We start from the raw sequence: 19904 nt of genomic DNA, 5'->3' as shown, positions 1-19904 counted from the left end.
ACTAGCCTTGTCTGCATGCTAAAACATTTATTCCATCTCCGACTTGCCAAACACACACACCTTTCTCTGCTGAGAGCTTGCTGACATCCATGGTTTTGTTCACGGCGAGAGCGGCGAGAGCGAGGGCAGACGACAGAGTCATCTCTCCCTCTTTATAGTCCTGCTTCAGCACAGCCTGAAAAGCCTAAAACACACAAACACACACTTTTAAGTCTCTGAACTGGTGTTTTGATATCTTTTTTTGTCAGAGAATAGAACAGAAGTCTTGAATTAAGGACAGGTGTCTCGTCGCCATCTACTGGTTAGAGAAGATATTATTTTATTACAGTATTTATTATAGAATAAATTTTATTATTACAGTGCACACCACAACTATAACGATAAAGGCACAGAGAAACGATATCGTTGGAATCACTTTCAGAACGATTTTTCCAGCTGATGAACGATAAAAATATTGACAGCCAATCAGATTCAATCCTGCTGTCACGAGCTTGAGAATTTAAAGTGGCAGACGCGTGTGCGCTTCGAATAAACAGACGATATCGTTCGCTGGTGTGGACGCTAATATCGTTATCTTTATAGTTATCGTTCTTGGTGTGAACGGGCCTTAACATGTAAAATGCTTTTTTTGAGGATATAATTAGTTTTCTTCTTGCAAATTCCGTGTTGATTTTGAGGGGGAAATCTGATTTTAATATAGACAAATATGTTAAATAGAGCTGAGAATACTACACTTTTATTGGTTTCTGATAGAATCAAATTAGCCAAAACGTTCAATAAATAAACTCAAAATATTATACACCACTGTTCAAATGTTTGAGCAGCTACGACTTTTTAAATGTTTTAAAATTATGCTGCATAATTTAAATTTTTTTAATTATGCTGATTTGCTGCTCAAAAAACCCATTTATTATTATTAATGTTGAAAACAGTTGTGCTGCTTAATATTTTTGTGAAAACGGTGATACTTTTTCCCAGGACTGCTTTATCAATAGAAAGTTAAAAAACAACAGCATTTATTTGAAATAGAAATCTTTTGTAACATTGTAAATGTCTTTACTGTCACTGTTGATTAACTTAATTCAGCTTTGCTGAATGAAAGTATTAATTTCTTCTTCTTCAAAAAAAAAAGCCTAGTAATGACTATTTTTATATTTTTGAACTGATTCATTAAACCAAATGATTCATATGAACTGATTTATGAGTCTAAAATGAATTTTTCTTTCTAGCACTAGTTGGACAGATTCAGTGTGTCATTACATAGTTTGTCCAGCAGAGCATGCTCCATTGTTTACTACTGGTGACCTGGATGAAACGCTTTAAAGCTTAAAACTCGAAACTTTGAACGGCCATATCTCCGTAACGGCGTGGCGGATCCGCACCAAATTCAGGGGATCCCTTCAGCTCGAGGAACCCTTTTGAATGCGAATCGAGTGTACGTCTAGAGGCCCGCTTTCGAATGACACCACCGATCGATATCGGCCTTTTTTTACTCCCTAATATCGGTATCGGCCCTGAAAAACCCATATCGGTCGGGCTCTAGTCATAAGATCCAGCATAAGAATCTGAATGCGTGCGTTTCACTCACTGCGCTGTTGTTGCCGATGCACGTGGCTTTCCAGCCTCCATAGTTTCCGCTGGGGTCACTCTGATAGAGCTGGAAGCCGTAGTGTTTGTCCCATCCCATATACAGCAGAGACACACCAAAGGGCCTTTTACCTGACAAAACACACGTACGGTTTATATTGCACAGCCCAAAATTTCACCAGGATCATGTTAGAAATAGATTAAAATGTACCTCCAAACTGTGTGTAAGCCTGTTTGATGTCACACAGCGCAGTAACCAGCTGCTCGCAGGGAATGGGCTCCTGATACTGCAGCAGGTACCTGCACACACATCATCTAAGACTCTCTTATGCATAATAAACCAATTTTGTCTTATAATAACCCAATGCAGTCTTCCGCAGGAGTCAAAGTGATGCTTCACTCACCTCTGTGCGAGGAGTCTCAGCTCGTTTGTGAGGACGTTGGCATCTGATGTAATTCCCGCTACACTGCATGCCATGTCTCTGCATTACAGAATCACCATACATCAGTGCTGTTATCATTTTGTTATAAAAAAAGACTTTTTAAATCTTAAATATTAATGCAATTCCTCGCATATCAGAGCTAAACAACAACGCTTCCTTTAAAAAATATCTTAAATATTAAACTAAAAGTTAAAATAAACTGGAAATATAAAATAACTGCTCATTCAAAATATTAACAAACACTGTAATAATAATATATAAACAATACTACATGAACACTGCCATACACACTTACAAAAAGAAGAGAGAAATGTACTTGAATATTAATTCTAAATATTAAATATTAATACAATGTCTCCTAAACTAAACTAAATAAAACTCTTATTAAAAAACCAAAAACCATGTATGTACTAAAAATAAAATAAACTGGAAACAGAAAAATTAAAGCTCATTCAAAATATTAAATAACCATAAAATAGCATATAAATAATACTACATATGCATATATACACACATATATTTGTACATACATCCACATACATATGTACCATCCCCCCAGTTAAAGAGCATTCTTAATATTAATTCCTTCCATATTAGAACTTCAACTTCTCTTGGGAAACCTCAAATGCCATAATTATGAAATGATTTGTGTTCAAGTAATCCTGAGATTGAATCATTTTAAGGCCACATAAATGATTTGAATCTGAATGATTGGACTCACTCATTGAGTTTGTAAATCTTCTCCGAGAAGAACACCTCGTCCAGAAGTTTGTGGATGTTCCTCCTCTCTGCCGCCAGCAGCACGCCGTCATAAAATAACACTGCCATACCAAAAAGAGATTTGCCAAGGACAGAAATCTAATTAAATATTAAGTCTAATATTAAAAAATGCATTAGTATTTATTTGAAATATTAAAAATTAATGCATTTTCTCCCATATCAGAGCTTAAAAAAAATAATGCTATCTTTAGCATTGTCTACAGAAATAAAATAGAAAAATCTAAATATGAATAAAGACTATAATTTAATAATATAGTATGTAGACTATTAATATGTATTAATATTAATATAATCGTATTATGATCATTACTTTTTATTTTTATATTTTAAAAGTGATTTCACCATTTATGTTTTTATATTTCTTTATTTCAGTTTTATAACTATTTTTTTTACTTTTATTTTTAATTAGTTTAATTTACAAGATTAACAATAAATATATAACAATTTTAACAGGAAGGGATAAGAGAAATAATACATTTAACATATACATATCAAACATATGCTACAGCGTGTACAGTTGTATACTTACACATCCATATCAACACATATACACAAATATAAATAAACACACGTGTATATACATATGCATATATACACACATATATTTGTACATACATCCACATACATATGTACCATCCCCCCAGTTAAAGAGCATTCTTAATATTAATTCCTTCCATATTAGAACTTCAACTTCTCTTGGGAAACCTCAAATGCCATAATTATGAAATGATTTGTGTTCAAGTAATCCTGAGATTGAATCATTTTAAGGCCACATAAATGATTTGAATCTGAATGATTGGACTCACTCATTGAGTTTGTAAATCTTCTCCGAGAAGAACACCTCGTCCAGAAGTGTGTGGATATGCCTCCTCTCTGCCGCCAGCAGCACGCCGTCATTGGCCAGGATGCCCAGACAGGTGCCAGCGTGACCGATGGCCTCCATGGCATATTCTACCTGATACAGACGGCCTGCCAACAACACAACACTCACAAACTGAGACCTTCTCCAAATGACTAGAAATCAACATGCAGAATAATAACACAATAAAAAGAATAAAATAGTGGATATGGGGGCTCTCACCCTCTGGAGAGAAAATAGTCGTCCTTGAGTCATATCTCCGAGACTGTTAAACAAAACAAAAACAAATCGTGAATCATTGTGATAAGAACATATAGTGAATCAATAAACTGCATTAAAAATAGATCCACAAATAATGCAACACTTACCATTATGCCCTTAAATAAAATGAATCCTGCAAACAGGAGAAAATATGCTTACTTGATCAGTAACAAATTGCACAAACATTATTATTACTAATTATTATATTTATTACATTTAATAATTTGTTGATTTGCGCTGCTGTCAGAATCTCAAGAACTTACACATTCATAGAGCAGCAAAATGAAACAGAAAGTAACAGAAAACAACTCAAACACACATCCAGCCTACCAGATACACTTATTTTACTGTCTTAAATTAATATAAATGAGAGACTGAAGCACAAATGTGAATTTTAAAGCTGCTTTCAGTTTCTCCTGTATGAATGTGTTTTAGCTTTAGCATTAGCACCTGCATAACAGCATGAAGCAGCAACTTTTCGTTTCATTTAAATGTATCCTACGCTCAATTAATCTGACATCAGTTTAGCTTTTCACACACGCACAGAAGCTTTACTTTGTAATGGGCATCATATATTGTGTGTAAAATATAGCAAAGTATTATTTTTTTCATACCTAATGCCTGAGTTCGCGCTGCCTGTTCACTGTTGAGGTTCCGACTCCGCTAAAGAATCTCACTGCAGCGAGAAGCGCGCCCACTCTGGATTCACTTCCATGGGCGGTCACGTGTGTTACGTGAAGCTCTGTGATTGGTTCCCTTTCTTTAGTTAGCGGTAGTGCTCGCAATTTAGCTTTTTTTAAAATTATTATTAAACAACTAAAAACTGAAACTTATAACTTGCACTCATTGCACGAAATTTGCACTACTGTCCCAATATTTTAAAAATTCCTTTTATGCATAGAATTGTTTAACATAGGAAAATTCCTCAATGAAGCAATATTTGAAAAGATCATCTAAGCGTGGAGCAAACCAATCAATTTCAGTATGTGTTCACAAATTACGTACATCGGTTTTTCTAAAGACTTTACCTGATGCACTGATGTGTGTTGTGTGTTTTAGTTACACTAAAAAATGTGTGTTGTGTGTTTTAGTTACACTAAAAAAAAAAAAGACCTGGTTCATAAGAGTCATGTATTTGGGAAATCAGACTACAGTGGTTGAACGGTACGTTTTTGGTTCACTAGAAAGAACTGGTTTATAAGATAATTTGTTTCTGAATCAGACTACTGTCTGCTTTCAGTTTCTTTGTGCTGATGGAGTGGATCAGCTAGATTGTACATCTCACAGAAATTAATCGTTTAGTTCCACAGCGCCCCCAGTGTAAGGGAAGCTACATTACCATACATTTTATCATAATGTACAAACTACGAATATTTCAGAGCTTATATTAAACCAAAAATCAATTCTAAAATGCACATTAAAATATTTCAAATCATTTCAGATAATTAAATCTAATTTTACAATTGAATATTAAATACTAAAAATACACAAAGTAATGAAATATTCTGTCATACTACAAATAATTGGTTCACAAGAGTCATTTGCTTGCGATTTGGGCACTGATTACCCTGTATGTTTGTGATTCACTACAAAGAATTGGTTCACAAGAGTCATTTGTAATTTGGATTACACTGATTGTGCTGCATGGTTTTTATTCACTACAAAGAAGTGGTTCATGAGAGTCATTTGTTTGTGAATTGAACTACAGTGGCTGCGCTGGATGTTTTTGATTCACTAAAAATAACACGTTATTTTTAACACAGGAGTCATTTGTTTGTGATTTGGACTACACTGATTGTGCTGTACTGACAGCCTGTGGTATTATAAAAACAGAAAGGACAAACTCAGCATGCTGACCTCATTATTTATTAAAAATTATTTACAGCATAATCCAAGAAAAGAATGATGATTTTTTAAATTTCTACTGCATCATTCACCCATGTGCTGAGGAGCTGCATACTGTCTTCACATACAGAACACAAGGACTGAAGCCAAACATCGCAACAAGGCAAACAGCACTGATAGTACCTAAACCAGCCATCGTTCACTCTCTAATGTGAGCTCGGAGTAATATCTTATGTTTATGGTTGAACATACTTCCTTAGTCATCACTGTCACTCATATTCCCAGTAACAGAAAACACTAAAATGGATGATCATAATAAATAAATTGATATTCTACTGGATCGGATGAAATCGAAGAGTGCTTTTTTTTTGTCGTGACGGCAATATGTGGACGTTCATACAGAAACGAGAGCTGGGAAATGAAGAAACAACAGTAAGCTGGAAAGCTTTGAATGTGTGGACATTTTCGCTCCATCAAATTGGCCGTGTAAAAATCAGCACCATGAAAGAAGAGCAAAGCCTCCATTGGCTGTGAGGTCGTCGTGCAGTCTTCGCATCCAGCACCAAAGAGCTCAGTTCAGAAGAACAGTTTGTTGAACCGCGTCGCAGGCACTGCAATACGAAATGCCCAGAGTTCACGCTCCACAACCAGACTGTGGAAATACACACTGAATCGCGTCTGGGAGTGGAGACAATGATCTGGAGAGAAACCTTGGACATTTGTTGTTTTTAAGTGCAAAACAATGACGTCCTCCGGGACGAGAGGATTCGGCAGACAAGAGGCACAGCGTTCAGAGTTCATAAGGCCTCTGGGTGGCGCTGTACTGTTCAGAGGTCCATGGGCGTCTCCGTGGCTATGAATCTGATTGTGCTACAGCAGCAGAGAACGAGCTACGTACTTCAGGATGCCTCCGTGTCTGAAAAACGCCACATCCATGTCGTTCTCGAAAAGAGCCGTGACACTGAAACTCTTCCCTGTGCTCGTCTGGAAACAAAGGCAGACATAAACATTAGATGTTGCATGGACAAAAAGAAGTATGTACAAGCAAATTGCAGTTTAATTAAAGGGGTCCTATTATGCTCTTTTACAAAGTCTTGATTTTGTTTTGGGGGTGTACTAGAACAGGCTCTCATACTAGGTTGCTGGCTCGAATAGTTCCTGTATCAAATGAAGGCCCGTCTTCTGAAATACGAAATGTGCTGTGAATTGGTTAGCTGGACCAGTGTGTGCTGTGATTGGTTAGCTGGGCCAGTGTGTGCTGTGATTGGCAGCACTCGGCCCCTGGTCGGGAAATGTCATGCTCCTTACCATAGCCACCTGCCAGCTTCAGTGTAAATAATGCGTCAAAATCAAATCAATTTCTCGTCCCATTCGTCGATCTTTGTGATATCACAAATCCCAGAAAATATGCGTTGTAGTCCAAACGAGTCGTTCGTTGTAGTTTTTGAAAAGTGATTTCTGTTAAATAAAATATCTCCTTTTGAAGTGGACTTTGAGCTTTGTAACTTTGCAGATCTTTTTTATGCTCAAACAGCAACATTACAGACTAACTAAAGTTGAAAAAGTGAACAAGCATAATAGGACCCCCTTTAAGAGCAGGACTGGGCATGGATACAAATTTCGATTCACAAGCTCTCTATTTTGGTAACAATTTACTAAATAATGTAATGGCAGAAAATAAATTCTTTCTTAGCTATTGCTATAAATAACTTCTAACGCCTATATATTAATTTTAATGACAGCAGGTCACAAAACATGTAGTTCCACTGCTATTTATCGAACAGATTAGTTAGTGAGTCTTGTTGAATGATTAATTAAAAGGACTAGTTCAAAAGAGTATTTTGTTTGAGAATCAACCTAAACTTTCTTTCTTTTTGATTCACTACAAAGAACGGTTTCATAACATGCTTTTTTTTTGTTTCTTTTATCAGGCTACACTGGTTCTGCTGTGTTTTTGATTATCTATAAATAATCAGTTCAAAAGAGTCATTTGTTTGTGAAACAGACTACAGTGGCTATGGTTGGCTACAAAGAATCAGTTCAAAAGAATAATTTGTTTGTGAACCAAACTACACTGACTGCGATGTACATTTTAATTCACAAAAACATTGATTCACAAGAGTCATTTATTTGTGAATCAGACCAGAGTGGCTGTGCTGTACATCTGATTTTCATCAGAGTTATTTGTTTGTGAATCGGACTACACTGATTGTGCTATGTGTTTTTGATTCACTAAGAAGAACTGATTCATAAGAGTCATCTGATTGTGAATCAGACAACCATGGCAGCATTGTATGTTTTGTACCTGTATGTTTGTACCTGTTAGTGCATTGGACTACACTGGTTATTCTGAATGTTTTTGATTCACTAACTAGCTCAAAAGATACTTTAGTGTTTTTTTTTTTATTTTTTTAATCAGACTAAACTGATTGTACTGTGTTTTAATTCACAAAAAAAAAAAAAAGATTCACAAGAGTCATTTATTTGTGAATCAGACTACAGTGGCTGTGTTGTACATTTTCAATTCACTAAAAATTGCTGTTACTGTGTGCCACTTGTGAGCACATCTCACTGATGTTTTATCCACTGTGAGTCGCTCTACCTGTACTGTTAGCTGTTGTCTGGGCGTGAGCTCCTGTGGGAGGTTGATGGTGAATCGCTCTTTTCCACACAGCTCCAGCGAGTCGGCATTCTGTCCTGGCAGGAACTGCAGCGGAGCGATTCCCATCCCCACCAAATGATTCCTATGAATCTTCTCAAAGCTCTCAGCTATCACCGCACGAACACCCTAAATGACCCAGTCAAGACAAGCCCCTATGTTAAAGGAACACTCCACTATTTTTGAAAATAGGCTCATTTTCCAACTCCCCTAGAGTTAAGCAGTTGAGTTTTACCGTTTTCGAATCCATTCAGCCGATCTCCGGGTCTGGCGGTAGTGGATTCGAAAACGGTAAAACTCAACTGTTTAACTCTAGGGGAGTTGCAAAATGAGCCTATTTTCAAAAATAGTGGAGTGTTCCTTTAAGTGTTTGCTCAGAATTAATCACAGGAAACTGTGTAATAGAACAAAAAGTAGTTCCGCAGGAAAAGGATTATGGGACCAGTACCATTAAATAAGGTCCTTTGGCGGCCCAGTCGCGTGAGCTGCCGGAGCCGTACTCTTTTCCTGCCAGGATGATGAGAGGAACTCCATCTCTCTGATAGCGTTCAGCAGCTTCAAACACATCCAGCTGTGATGAGAAAACATACATCAAACCATGAGCACGTTTTTTTATATATATTTAAAGGAACACTCCACTTTTTTTGAAAATAGGCTCATTTTCCAACTCCCCTATAGTTAAACAGTTGAGTTTTACCGTTTTCGAATCCATTGAGCCGATCTCCGGGTCTGGCGGTAGCACTTTTAGCTTAGCTTAGCATAGATCATTGAATCTGATTAGACCGTTAGCATCTCGCTCAAAAATGACCAAAGAGTTTCTATATTTTTCCTATTTAAAACTTGACTCTTCTGTAGTTACATCGTGTGCTAAGACCGACGGAAAATGAAAAGTTGCGATTTTCTAGGCCGATATGGCTAGGAACTATACTCTCATTCCGGCGTAATAATCAAGGAACTTTGCTGCCGTACCATGGGTGCAGCAGGCGCAATGATATTACGCAGAGCCTGAAAATAGTCCCCAGCACGCTCCCTGTGCTAGAAAATCGCAACTTTTCATTTTCCGTCGGGTCTTAGTACACGATGTAACTACAGAAGAGTCAAGTTTTAAATAAAAAATACAGAAACTCTTTGGTCATTTTTGAGCGAGATGTTAACGGTCTAATCAGATTCAATGATCTATGCTAAGCTACAGCTAAAAGTGCTACCGCCAGACCCGGAGATCGGCTGAATGGATTCGAAAACGGTAAAACTCAACTGTTTAACTCTAGGGGAGTTGCAAAATGAGCCTATTTTCAAAAATAGTGGAGTGTTCCTTTAAGTGTTTGCTCAGAATTAATCACAGGAAACTGTGTAATAGAACAAAAAGTAGTTCCGCAGGAAAAGGATTATGGGACCAGTACCATTAAATAAGGTCCTTTGGCGGCCCAGTCGCGTGAGCTGCCGGAGCCGTACTCTTTTCCTGCCAGGATGATGAGAGGAACTCCATCTCTCTGATAGCGTTCAGCAGCTTCAAACACATCCAGCTGTGATGAGAAAACATACATCAAACCATGAGTACAGACTCAGAAAGAATCCAGTTCAAACCGGTTCAGTCTAGTCACTGACCGTCTGTCCTGATGGAATGTGCAGTGTTTTGGGTCCGGTCTTCCCGATGAGGCGGTTTTGAAGCTTTATGCTGGCAAATGTTCCTCGAGTCATTACAGCATCGTTTCCTCTCCGTGCACCATAGGAATTGAACTCACGAGGGGTCAAACTGAATCAAATGTATAAAGGAACTGAACTTAGTTTCTAATAATCTTTATAAACACATGAATTAAAAATTATTTTTACTGCTAAATGCAACGGAAATTATAATAAATGATTTTAAGGACAAATATATGAACATACTGAGAAGAAACAGTACAAAAACCCTTCCAATCATCTCACCGTTTGCTCTGAAGGTATTTGGCGGCAGCGCTGACTCTTGCGATGCTTCCCGCTGGAGAAATGTGATCTGTTGTTACTTTATCACCCAGAAAAAGGAGTGGGTACGCGCCCTCAATGGACTGAGGAGTGCACACCTCTTTAGACTGAGACAAAGAGAAACAGGGCCGTGTTAATGTCAAAATACTGTGAACGTGATGCATGGGGAGATCTGCATCTAAATAACACCAGTGTTGTTACTGTTAACTAAAACTATTACAGATTATTTTCATTAATTGAAATCAAGCTGAAATAAAATATGAAATGAAAAATCTTGCGTTTAGCAATTAACTGAAATGAAATAAGTTCAACTACTAAAATGACTGAAACTGAACTTGAAAGAAAAAAATTAAGGCTAAACAGAAATATTAAGAAATAAAAATGAATAAATACATAATGAAATTACTAAAGCTTAAACTGAAATAAAAATAAAGCTAAATAGAAATATTTAAAAGTAAAAACTAATAACAATTACAAAATGACATTAAATTATTAAAATGAACACTGAAAATATAAAAACAGAAGCTAATTCAAAACATTAACAAAATACTGTAATAATATATAAATAATACTGCATGACACTCACCAGTTTGCTGAAGAAGGACGGACATCGAATGTAGGTGGATTTGGGATCCCAAGGGAAGAGGGCAGATTCGGCAGACTCTAATCTGTTCCAGAACGTACTTCCTTTCTGCAGACAATCACACAAATCAACTATTATTAACAGACAACTCTCCTGAGTCAACTGATTGAGTGAATCAATCAATTCAAATAACCAATATTGTTATATTTTCTGAGGAATGTGTGCTATTATAATCTCGCACCTCCATCCGGCTCCTCAGCTCTTTGAACATGGAGGCGATGACGATGTTCTCCTCCGTGTGGTTCACCTCCTCTTTGGATGGCCAGATATCCCGCAGATACACGTCCTTCCCCTCTGAGTTCACCCCCAGCGGTTCTATCTCCAGGTTGATGCTGACTGTGCCTGCGATCGCATACGCCACCACCAGTGGAGGTGAAGCCAAATAATTCGCCCGAACGCAGTCACACAGGCGTCCTTCTAAATGCCTGTTTCCAGACAGCACGCCACAAGCCACCAAATCACCCTGCACACAAGCAGACAGATTAATACACAGCAGATCAGAGAGAGGAAGTGAGACAGAAATAAGATTAAACTGTCTCACCTGTTTAATGGCGTCCACCACACTCTCAGGTAAAGGTGCTGTATTGCCCACACAAGTGGCACATCCATAACCCACCACCTCGAACCTGAAACACATCATCAAAATGAATGCTTATTCAGACAACTGTGAATGTGTTTATGTGCAACAAAACTAATATAATTTTGAAAATGTCACTTATTTTTTTTCTAAATAATCCATTATTTATGCATTTATATTTAGTTACATCCACAGTTTTCTTATTTTTATTTGTAATAAATATAAAATATTTATTCATCCAAAAATATGCAAAACTATGCGGTGCTCTTTGGATGTGGGATTCTTTTGTCATCAAAAAACTCGTCAATTCAAGTCACTCAAAAATATATTGTGAAAAGGTAAAAAGCCTTTATTCACATGGCTTTAACATTAAAAATGTTAAATGTTGTTTTAAATGTTAAAGCCATGTGAATAAAGGCTTTTTACTTTTTCACAATATTTTCGAGTGCCTTGGATTGATGAGTTTTTTGATGACATAAAATATTTATTATTTAAATGTGTGTTTATATATATTTAGTGATAGCTGTCATTAATGATAATAACCTATGTGGGTGCATATATATATGGCATTTGAAACTAATAGCGATTGTTTTTAATTTTCATTTTTAATTTATATATTTATAAATATTTAATATAATTTATTATTTAATTTGCTTTATATAATTTTTCATTTCTATTTTTCTGTTCCGTATATATATAGTTATATACTAATAACAAAAGTATTATATTTATTAGAGAAATTGAACACAAAAATACAAGAAAAAACTATTAAAAAAGCAGATTAAATAATAAAATGTATTTAATGTTTAGAAATAAAATATATTTAAAAATACAAAATAACAACAATTACAGGTGATGTTCAAAAGATACATTTTACCATTACATACAGCTTATAAATTTATAAATGTTATATCACTTTAGTAGAGTTGTGGTTTCAATTATAGCTTTTGCAAACAATAACCTTGCTATGTGTGTGTGTGTGTGTGTGTGTGTGTGTGTGTGTGTGTGTGTGTGTGCGTGTGTGTGTGTGAGTGAGTGAGTGAGTATGTGTGTGTGTGTGTGTGAGTATGTGTGTGTGTGTGTGTGAGTGAGTGAGTATACACAGTGAGTGTACCCGAGTTTCCTGAGGTAGGGCAGGACTCCACTGGTGTTCAGGTAATGTGTGACGGTTCCACTGCCAGGCACCAGACTGGTCCTGATGTACGGTTTTACCGTCAGACCAGCCTCGACGGCTTTCTTCGCTAGCAGACCTGAACAAAACACAGACATACACGTGAGATGCACTAAACACTGTGCAAACAGCTCATATCAGATCTAGAGGCGTGCTGACGTCTGACCTGCGGCCAGCATGACGGACGGATTGCAGTTGTTGGTGCAGCTGATGATAGCAGCGATGACGACAGATCCGTGCCCCAGGTTGTACTCGGCCCCCTCGTGCAGGAAGGGCACCTGAGTTGCCTGCTTCTCTTTGGATATGTGGAAGCCCTTAAAACCCACCTACACATACATGGATGGCACAAACAACATACACTGGTATTAGTGATGTCAAAGGTACTTTGCTACCAATATTTTTTTCAATTTAATGTTAATATGTGCATTCACCTTCTCATTCAGGCAATTGATAAAGTCTTCCTTCATGCATGTCACAGCTACTCTGTCCTGCGGCCGTTTGGGTCCACTGACATGAGGCACAATTGAGCTCAGGTTCATCTCGATGACCTACGACGCCAACCGCATCACAAGACTTAACTCAACTTGGAAATTTTATAGGGGGCAAACCCTGAATTTTTATTACTTTTTCGGTTACTCATTTCACATGTGAAGGTTAGGCCACCCACAATATCAAAACTGACCGCCACAAATAGATTTTCCAAAAGGCTTTGACTTCGTTGAATAAACGAGCACTGCATGTTTCAAAATCAAAACACGGTGCGAGTGTTTTTAAATGATTGTATTTCTGAAACCTCTATATCTCCCGCTCTACAAGCGCCTCCTGCTGGCAGAGAATGAATTTGCATATATTTGCCACCACAAATAGAGTGCAAGTCTGTGGGAAACACTGCACTACCATTCAAAAGTTTGGGGCTAGTGACAAAGAAAGAAAGTAATATACTTTTTTTAACTTTCTATTTATTAAAGAATCCTGAATTTTTTTTTATCAGGGTTTCCACAAACAATTTTAAAGCAGCACAACAATTTTCAACACTGATAATAATAAGAATTTTTCTTGAGCTGCAAATCAGCATATTAAAATGATTTCTGAAGGATCATGTGACACTGAGAACTGGAATAAATTATATTTTAAAATATATTGAAAAACAATTTTAAAACAATTGTAATAATATTTTAAAATATTGCTCTTTTTACTGTATTTTTGATCCAATAAATGCAACCTTGATGAGCATAAGAGACTTTCCATTACAATAAATCCCCAATTTCTTAAACAGTTGTGTATAAAGACATATAAAAGGTACAGTAGCAAAAACAGCCTGTTTAATTCTCAAAACGTTCATTAAAAATTAAGTTAACCAACCTCTGAATACTGTGGCTCATCTGATTGGTCGCTGTAGCTTCTGAAGAGTTTGATAGCTTTCAGATAGTCTTCTAAAACCACAAGCTTCTCCTCACTGCAACCTGATAAGAAAATTTTTTTTGAGTCAAGTTACATCCTTACAAACACTTGAAGCTTTATAATCTAAAGTACACAGGATGGTCCGTACTGGTGTGTTTAAAGTGCTGAAGGGTGACGTCATCCACAGGAAAGAAGCTCACAGTGGCGTTGTACTCCGGGCACATGTTAGCGATGGTGGTCCGATCGGGAGCCGAGAGCTGCTGTACACCAGGCCCAAAGAACTCCACAAACTTCCCGCCAATTCCTGCCTGACGCAGATGCTGAGACACAAAGATCAGATCAGTGCATGAAACGTAATTTCTCGAGATTCGCAAATTCACTGATGATGTTATACATTAAGGAAACAAGGACCTCGCTGTACCTTAGTAATGCCCAGTACGATATCAATGGATGTGGCAAGAGGATTGATGGTCCCCACGAGTTTACAGCCGACGACCTGTGGCAGAGTCAAAGACACTGGCTGACCTAACATGACCGCCTCTGATTCAATGCCTCCAACTCCTGAAAGAGAGCACGAGAGAGACAATGTGAGATAAACAAGACAGGATAGTGCACAAATATAACACAATAACTAACATCATGCTTACCCCAGCCTAGGATCCCAAGGCCATTGATCATGGTGGTGTGGGAGTCTGTTCCCACCACACTGTCAGGATAAATAAACCCCTCCCCTTCCTGTACCACCTGACACAAGTACTCTAGATTCACCTGATGCACTGCGTTGATGTCTGGCGGAACTACGTTGATGTTTTTAAAGGCTTTTGAACACCACTGGAGACAAAATAGTGAAAAACAAGCATTAAAGTACCATTTAAAAGTTTGTTGTCTGTAAGATTTTTTTTTTAATTGTAAAATATTATTATCCATTTAAAATAGCCGTTTTCTATTTGAATATATTTTAAAATGTAATTTATTTCTGTGATGTAAAGCTGAATTTTCAGCATCATTACTTCAGTCTTCAGTGTCACATGATCCTTCAGAAATCATTCTAATATGCTGATATTGCTGCCCAAGAAACATTTTTTATTATCAAGGTGGAAAATAGTTCACTGCTTAATATTTTTGTGGCAACTGTTACATTTATTTTCAGGCTTCTTTGATGAATGGAAAGTAAAAAAAAAAAAAACAGTATTTATTTAAAATAGAAATCTTTTGTAACAATATGTATAAGAATAAAAGTATTATTTCTTTCAGAAAATAACTTACTGACCCTCGGTTGTGAATTATCACTTCCGTAATAGATGGTGCTGGTTTCATTGCGCATGATTGTAAATGTTACTTTAAAGAATAACCAATATTTTTTTCATAATTAAAAATGATATCCACCTCTAAAACACTTTTCTGCTAATGTAACCAAGTAGGCAGGAAATAATATTAATAAATACTTTAGTTCCTGATAAATCTTCGTTTATCTCACTTTTCATAACTTCAATGTGATATAAATTGCATTTTATGTTGTTTTCGTGTAAATATAAATCATAGAAAGCTCTGAAAACTCACCTTAAAGAACTGCAGCCTCTCTTTGTTTCTGATTAGCTCCATCTCTTGGTTTCTGATCATCGTTTCAGGCCTGTGTGGGTCAAACAGACATCAGGGCATCAGAGAATGCAGACAGATTCATGTGAGAGCGTGAGTTAATGTGTGTGTGAGGTGAGGCGTACTCTGACACGGGCTGCAGGTGGAAGGGGCACAGGAGGGGTGTGTTCTCTATCTGTACTGCTGCACTTCTGCCACTGGGAGCGTCGGAGCAGGAGGCTTTACTGCAGCCGCCCTGATGACCCGGTCGTTGACCTGCACAGTGACCGCTGCTGCTGCTCCCTCGTGGAGATGGTCGGCCAGCAGGAGATCTGACAGCGGCACCGTGACTCTCGTCCGTGGGGGTTGGAGGGCTCTGGATGGCACTGAGAAATGAGGCAAATGCTTGTAACAACATGTTGCATCGTGCCTGGTTAAGCTCATAAAAAGGGACTGTTTTTACAAAAACAGTAGCACAATACATTATCGCCCTAATTACTGTGTACATTAGGAGTTCTAGCCGTAATCATTGTTTATGCTAATGTTGTAATTATCGGGTTTTAAAACATAAATACTGCCTTAATCCGTCCTTTAGCCTTTGCGTTCACTCTCACCATTTGCTGTAGTCGATCTGCAGAGAATGATCTACGATGAGGTCTGTGGGGCATCTGGGGTTCACCAGGTTCGGATCGACCCCCTGTTTCGCTAAAGCATCTCTCATGGCTGCCAGATCCACCATAGCAGGAATTCCCCTGTGAACACAATGGAGCTATCAGGATATATCCAACCTTGTGAACAGACCCAGTTAGTGTGCGATTGAAGATAGGGCTGTTCATCTAAATAAAACACTGTGATATGATTTATTGCGATCTAAGCCATCTTCCCATACTTGACAAGAAACAAGAAATGCTTATTAACAAAATAGAAGCTTTAAAGGCTCCCTCCGTCAAAATAGAAGTTTGTTCGTTTGAAAATGAAGAAATTAAGACAGCCATAAATATTAGTATTGTCATTTTAAATTTAATACAAATAAAATTATTATTATTATTATTATTATTATATGATTTCTCTTAAATACTTGATTTTTTATTTTACAGTGAAACATTACAATAGTAATATTTTTAATTTGTTTTCATTTATAAATTTTTATTTAGTAATATTAATAGTAACTAACCATATTTGATATATAATAGCAAAAGTTTGCCATACAAACAAGCACAGCAAACCTGGAATTTTTTTAATCACCTTTTAGGGTGTACTCACGCTAGGCACGGTTGCCTTGAACTGAGCCCGAGCACGATTATCCCCCCCTCCCCACTCCCCCGCTGGCCTGCACTCACATTGCACTTTAGGTTCCAGGCCGGAGCACGCTTTATGCTGCCTTTAGTGCTATCGGAATTATCGTAAATACGAGTTTTCTAATCATGTCATGGCATAAATGACATGAACGGCCTCGGAAGTCGTATTTAGTATTTACTACTCGGAGATTATTTTGATACTCCAATTTCCGAGTTAGGTGGGCCATAAACTTTAAACATGTTAGGGGACAACGATTGCTGCTGTTAATGCTATTCTTAAAAATTTTTTTTAAACAGCAACTACATCACCTTGTCTTGTCGTTAAAGTGGTGCCTATTTATATATAGGCATTTGAAGCATAACGGTTCAAAACGCCTAGTGTGAGTACACCCTTAAATAGCAATCATAGTTTTTATCAGGGAAAAAAATTCTATTTGTTTTTTTCCCCCAAATCATGCAGCCCGAGACGATTACTCACGTAAAATCCTGTAGCAGAACCCTGGCGGGCGAGAACGCAACCTCGGCCTGGTTCTGCTGCGTCTGCCAATCCAAAATACTGGAGACATCGTCCGTCTTTATGTAGAACCCGTCACACTTCCGGATGGCGGACTCCAGGAGAACCCGCATACAGAACGGCAGTTTCTCTACAAGAGAAAAAGCCTTTTTTTTTTTTTGCAAAACTTTATTTTACATCTCTGTATTTTTTCACCTGAAAACCATTTTTTAATTTCATTTTTTTTTTTTTTTTTTGAAACAAGTGATGTCACTTGCATCTGTGCATGATTTAATTCCATTAAAGCATTGAGCAACTCACCGTATCTGACATCACTCAGCTTCTGTAGGTTGAAATATCGCCGCTCTTCATATTGTTCGCTCAGCAGAGTGTCGATCAAATGGCCGAATGGATGTTCTGTACAGAATAAAAGACTTCACTGAGAATTTTTGAGCTGATAAATGAATGTCATTTGTGTAACTGTGACAGGAAAAGAATGGCTTGTGTGTTTGAAACTCATTAATCTGATCTGGGTTCGGGTTTGGCTGTGACTGAGTAATGTGCACCTGCAACGACCAAACAATCAAAACTGGCCCAAATTACAGCAGTCCAACACCTGCAAGGCTCATATACCTCAAAGAGAGAGTATCTTCTCTTAAACGCCTCTTGTTCGCAGGCCTTCACCTCTTCCCTCCTCAAGCCCCCTTTAGAAGGCACAAGTGTACCGCTGTGGGACTTGTGTTGGAAGTGAGTACCGAGAGCTTAGTTACAAGCCCAATTCACAGCCGTTTAGGGCAGATACACAAGCATTAAATAACATGTGAACATTTCATTTAGGAATGCACCAAAAATGTAGCAACAAGAGAAAGAGAAAATGAAAATGATATGCTCGAGGTTCAAAGCCAGACATTGTCATTTATAGAAGCATATTATGATCAAAATTCAAACACAATTGCAAATTTAGCATTTGCATTTCCTAGCTGTGCCTAGAAGCAAAAACTCTTTTGGATACTGAGGACAATGATAAACCATTTTCACGTTTTCTCATGGGAGAAGGTAGAGAAGCTTCTGTAACTAAAGAACCGGACTATTTTCTATTCAAAACTAGAAAAAAGTGTTGTGTGTTGCCAAGCAGTCTACTGTTAAAATACACTACTATTATTATTTAAATTCTATTATTATCTCTCTCTCTTATCTATCTATATGCACTTTTATTAAAATAACACTTTTAATCAGCAAAGGACACATTAAATTGAGCGAATGTGACAGTAAAGACATTTATTATGTTTCAATTTAGATTTCAAACAAACAAATAAACTGATTTTAATCAAACAGTTGTAGCCTTGGTGGACATAAGAGACTTCTTTCAAAAACAGAAAAAACTAACTTTTGAACAAACTTTATATATAAGTAGCCTATATAATAAGTAATAAATGTATATATTTTTTAAGTTGTTGGAAATAGATGTTATTTTAATAATGTCAACATACATGTAATAATTACTCATTAATTTGGTTGGCTCTCATGACATTGCATTCAAAGAAGATCGAATCAGTTTGATCAAATAGTCAAGACTAAAAACCCTAATACACACACAACAGAAACAGGCTGTGTTAAAGTAACACTAGCACTGCTGCAGTCTAGATCTGCATGCTGTCTCAAGAAATTCTGACACAAAAAAAGAGACAAGAATGTAAACTATCCATGCAGAAGGTTTGACAGTTCACTGAAAAAAGAAAGATCAAAATCCTCATTACTGGGCATGATATAAACACACTAGTGCTGCTGCACAGCAGTGTATTGCTTGCAGTATATTGTGACACAGTGTGACTGCATGTGTGGTGGATAACCATGCACAGACACACGCTTATCACTCACAGCCTGCGTCTGCTGCCTGCTGCATGCGTTAGATTAGGTTAGATGAGTTCAGATTAAACAGAAACTGCAGCAAAGAACACAAACCTGCATCGCCACCAATGAACACACACAAATCCCTGATCTACAGTGCCTTGCGAATGTATTCATAGACTACACTTCGAGTGAAGTTAACCTGTGGCAAATTCAATTGAACGGGTATGATTTGGAAAGGCACACGCGTCATAATAAAAGGTCTAACAGCTGATATTGCATATCAGAGCAAAAACCAAGCCTTGAGGTCAAAAGAACTGCCTGTAGAGCTCAGAAACAGGTTTGCGTCAAGCCACACATCTGTGGAAGAGTTCAGAAAAAAATTCTGCTTCATTGAAGGGTCACAGAAGCATGTAGTCTCTGTTACCCTTAATGGAAGAAGTTTGAAACAACCAGGACTCAATTAATGGAGAAGGGCCTTGTCTAGACTGGTGACCAAGAA

General features: G+C 37.4%; 2 protein-coding genes across 4 annotated transcripts in view; both read right to left on the bottom strand.

Moving 5' to 3' along the window:
* The window catches only part of LOC107727548 (proteasome subunit alpha type-4), an 11871-nt gene extending 7213 nt beyond the window's left edge, over positions 1-4658 (bottom strand). The window contains exons 1-8 of one of the 3 annotated variants that reach the window (XM_016537450.1): positions 4545-4658; positions 4038-4063; positions 3892-3934; positions 3680-3779; positions 2752-2814; positions 1992-2069; positions 1799-1887; positions 1589-1719 (exon numbers count right to left, since the gene is read on the bottom strand). In XM_016537450.1, coding sequence (XP_016392936.1) covers positions 1589-1719; positions 1799-1887; positions 1992-2069; positions 2752-2814; positions 3680-3779; positions 3892-3934; positions 4038-4040 — 507 coding nt within the window. In that variant the 5' untranslated portion in view covers positions 4041-4063; positions 4545-4658. Of the gene's footprint in view, positions 1-1588; positions 1720-1798; positions 1888-1991; positions 2070-2751; positions 2815-3616; positions 3780-3891; positions 3935-4037; positions 4064-4544 lie in introns of all 3 variants that reach the window. The other 2 variants (XM_016537442.1, XM_016537457.1) reach the window with 2 other exon arrangements.
* A 1124-nt stretch (positions 4659-5782) lies between these two features.
* Positions 5783-19904, bottom strand: part of LOC107727536 (iron-responsive element-binding protein 2-like) — an 18839-nt gene continuing 4717 nt past the window's right edge. The window contains exons 2-21 of the mRNA XM_016537431.1: positions 17876-17971; positions 17540-17705; positions 16378-16515; positions 15910-16149; positions 15749-15818; positions 14836-15019; positions 14610-14749; positions 14337-14508; positions 14150-14250; positions 13219-13335; positions 12954-13113; positions 12731-12866; positions 11581-11665; positions 11221-11502; positions 10983-11087; positions 10361-10503; positions 10040-10187; positions 9835-9957; positions 8378-8563; positions 5783-6759 (exon numbers count right to left, since the gene is read on the bottom strand). Of these exons, the coding sequence (XP_016392917.1) occupies positions 6646-6759; positions 8378-8563; positions 9835-9957; positions 10040-10187; positions 10361-10503; positions 10983-11087; positions 11221-11502; positions 11581-11665; positions 12731-12866; positions 12954-13113; positions 13219-13335; positions 14150-14250; positions 14337-14508; positions 14610-14749; positions 14836-15019; positions 15749-15818; positions 15910-16149; positions 16378-16515; positions 17540-17705; positions 17876-17971 (2906 nt within the window). The 3' untranslated portion in view covers positions 5783-6645. The remainder of the gene's footprint in view (positions 6760-8377; positions 8564-9834; positions 9958-10039; positions 10188-10360; positions 10504-10982; positions 11088-11220; positions 11503-11580; positions 11666-12730; positions 12867-12953; positions 13114-13218; positions 13336-14149; positions 14251-14336; positions 14509-14609; positions 14750-14835; positions 15020-15748; positions 15819-15909; positions 16150-16377; positions 16516-17539; positions 17706-17875; positions 17972-19904) is intronic.

This window comes from Sinocyclocheilus rhinocerous, unplaced genomic scaffold, assembly GCF_001515625.1.
Source record: "Sinocyclocheilus rhinocerous isolate Xijiao unplaced genomic scaffold, SAMN03320098_v1.1 scaffold1605, whole genome shotgun sequence".
NCBI lineage: Eukaryota > Metazoa > Chordata > Actinopteri > Cypriniformes > Cyprinidae > Sinocyclocheilus > Sinocyclocheilus rhinocerous.
Note: the sequence above shows the minus strand (reverse complement) of the source record. Positions and strands in the feature narration are given on the sequence as shown.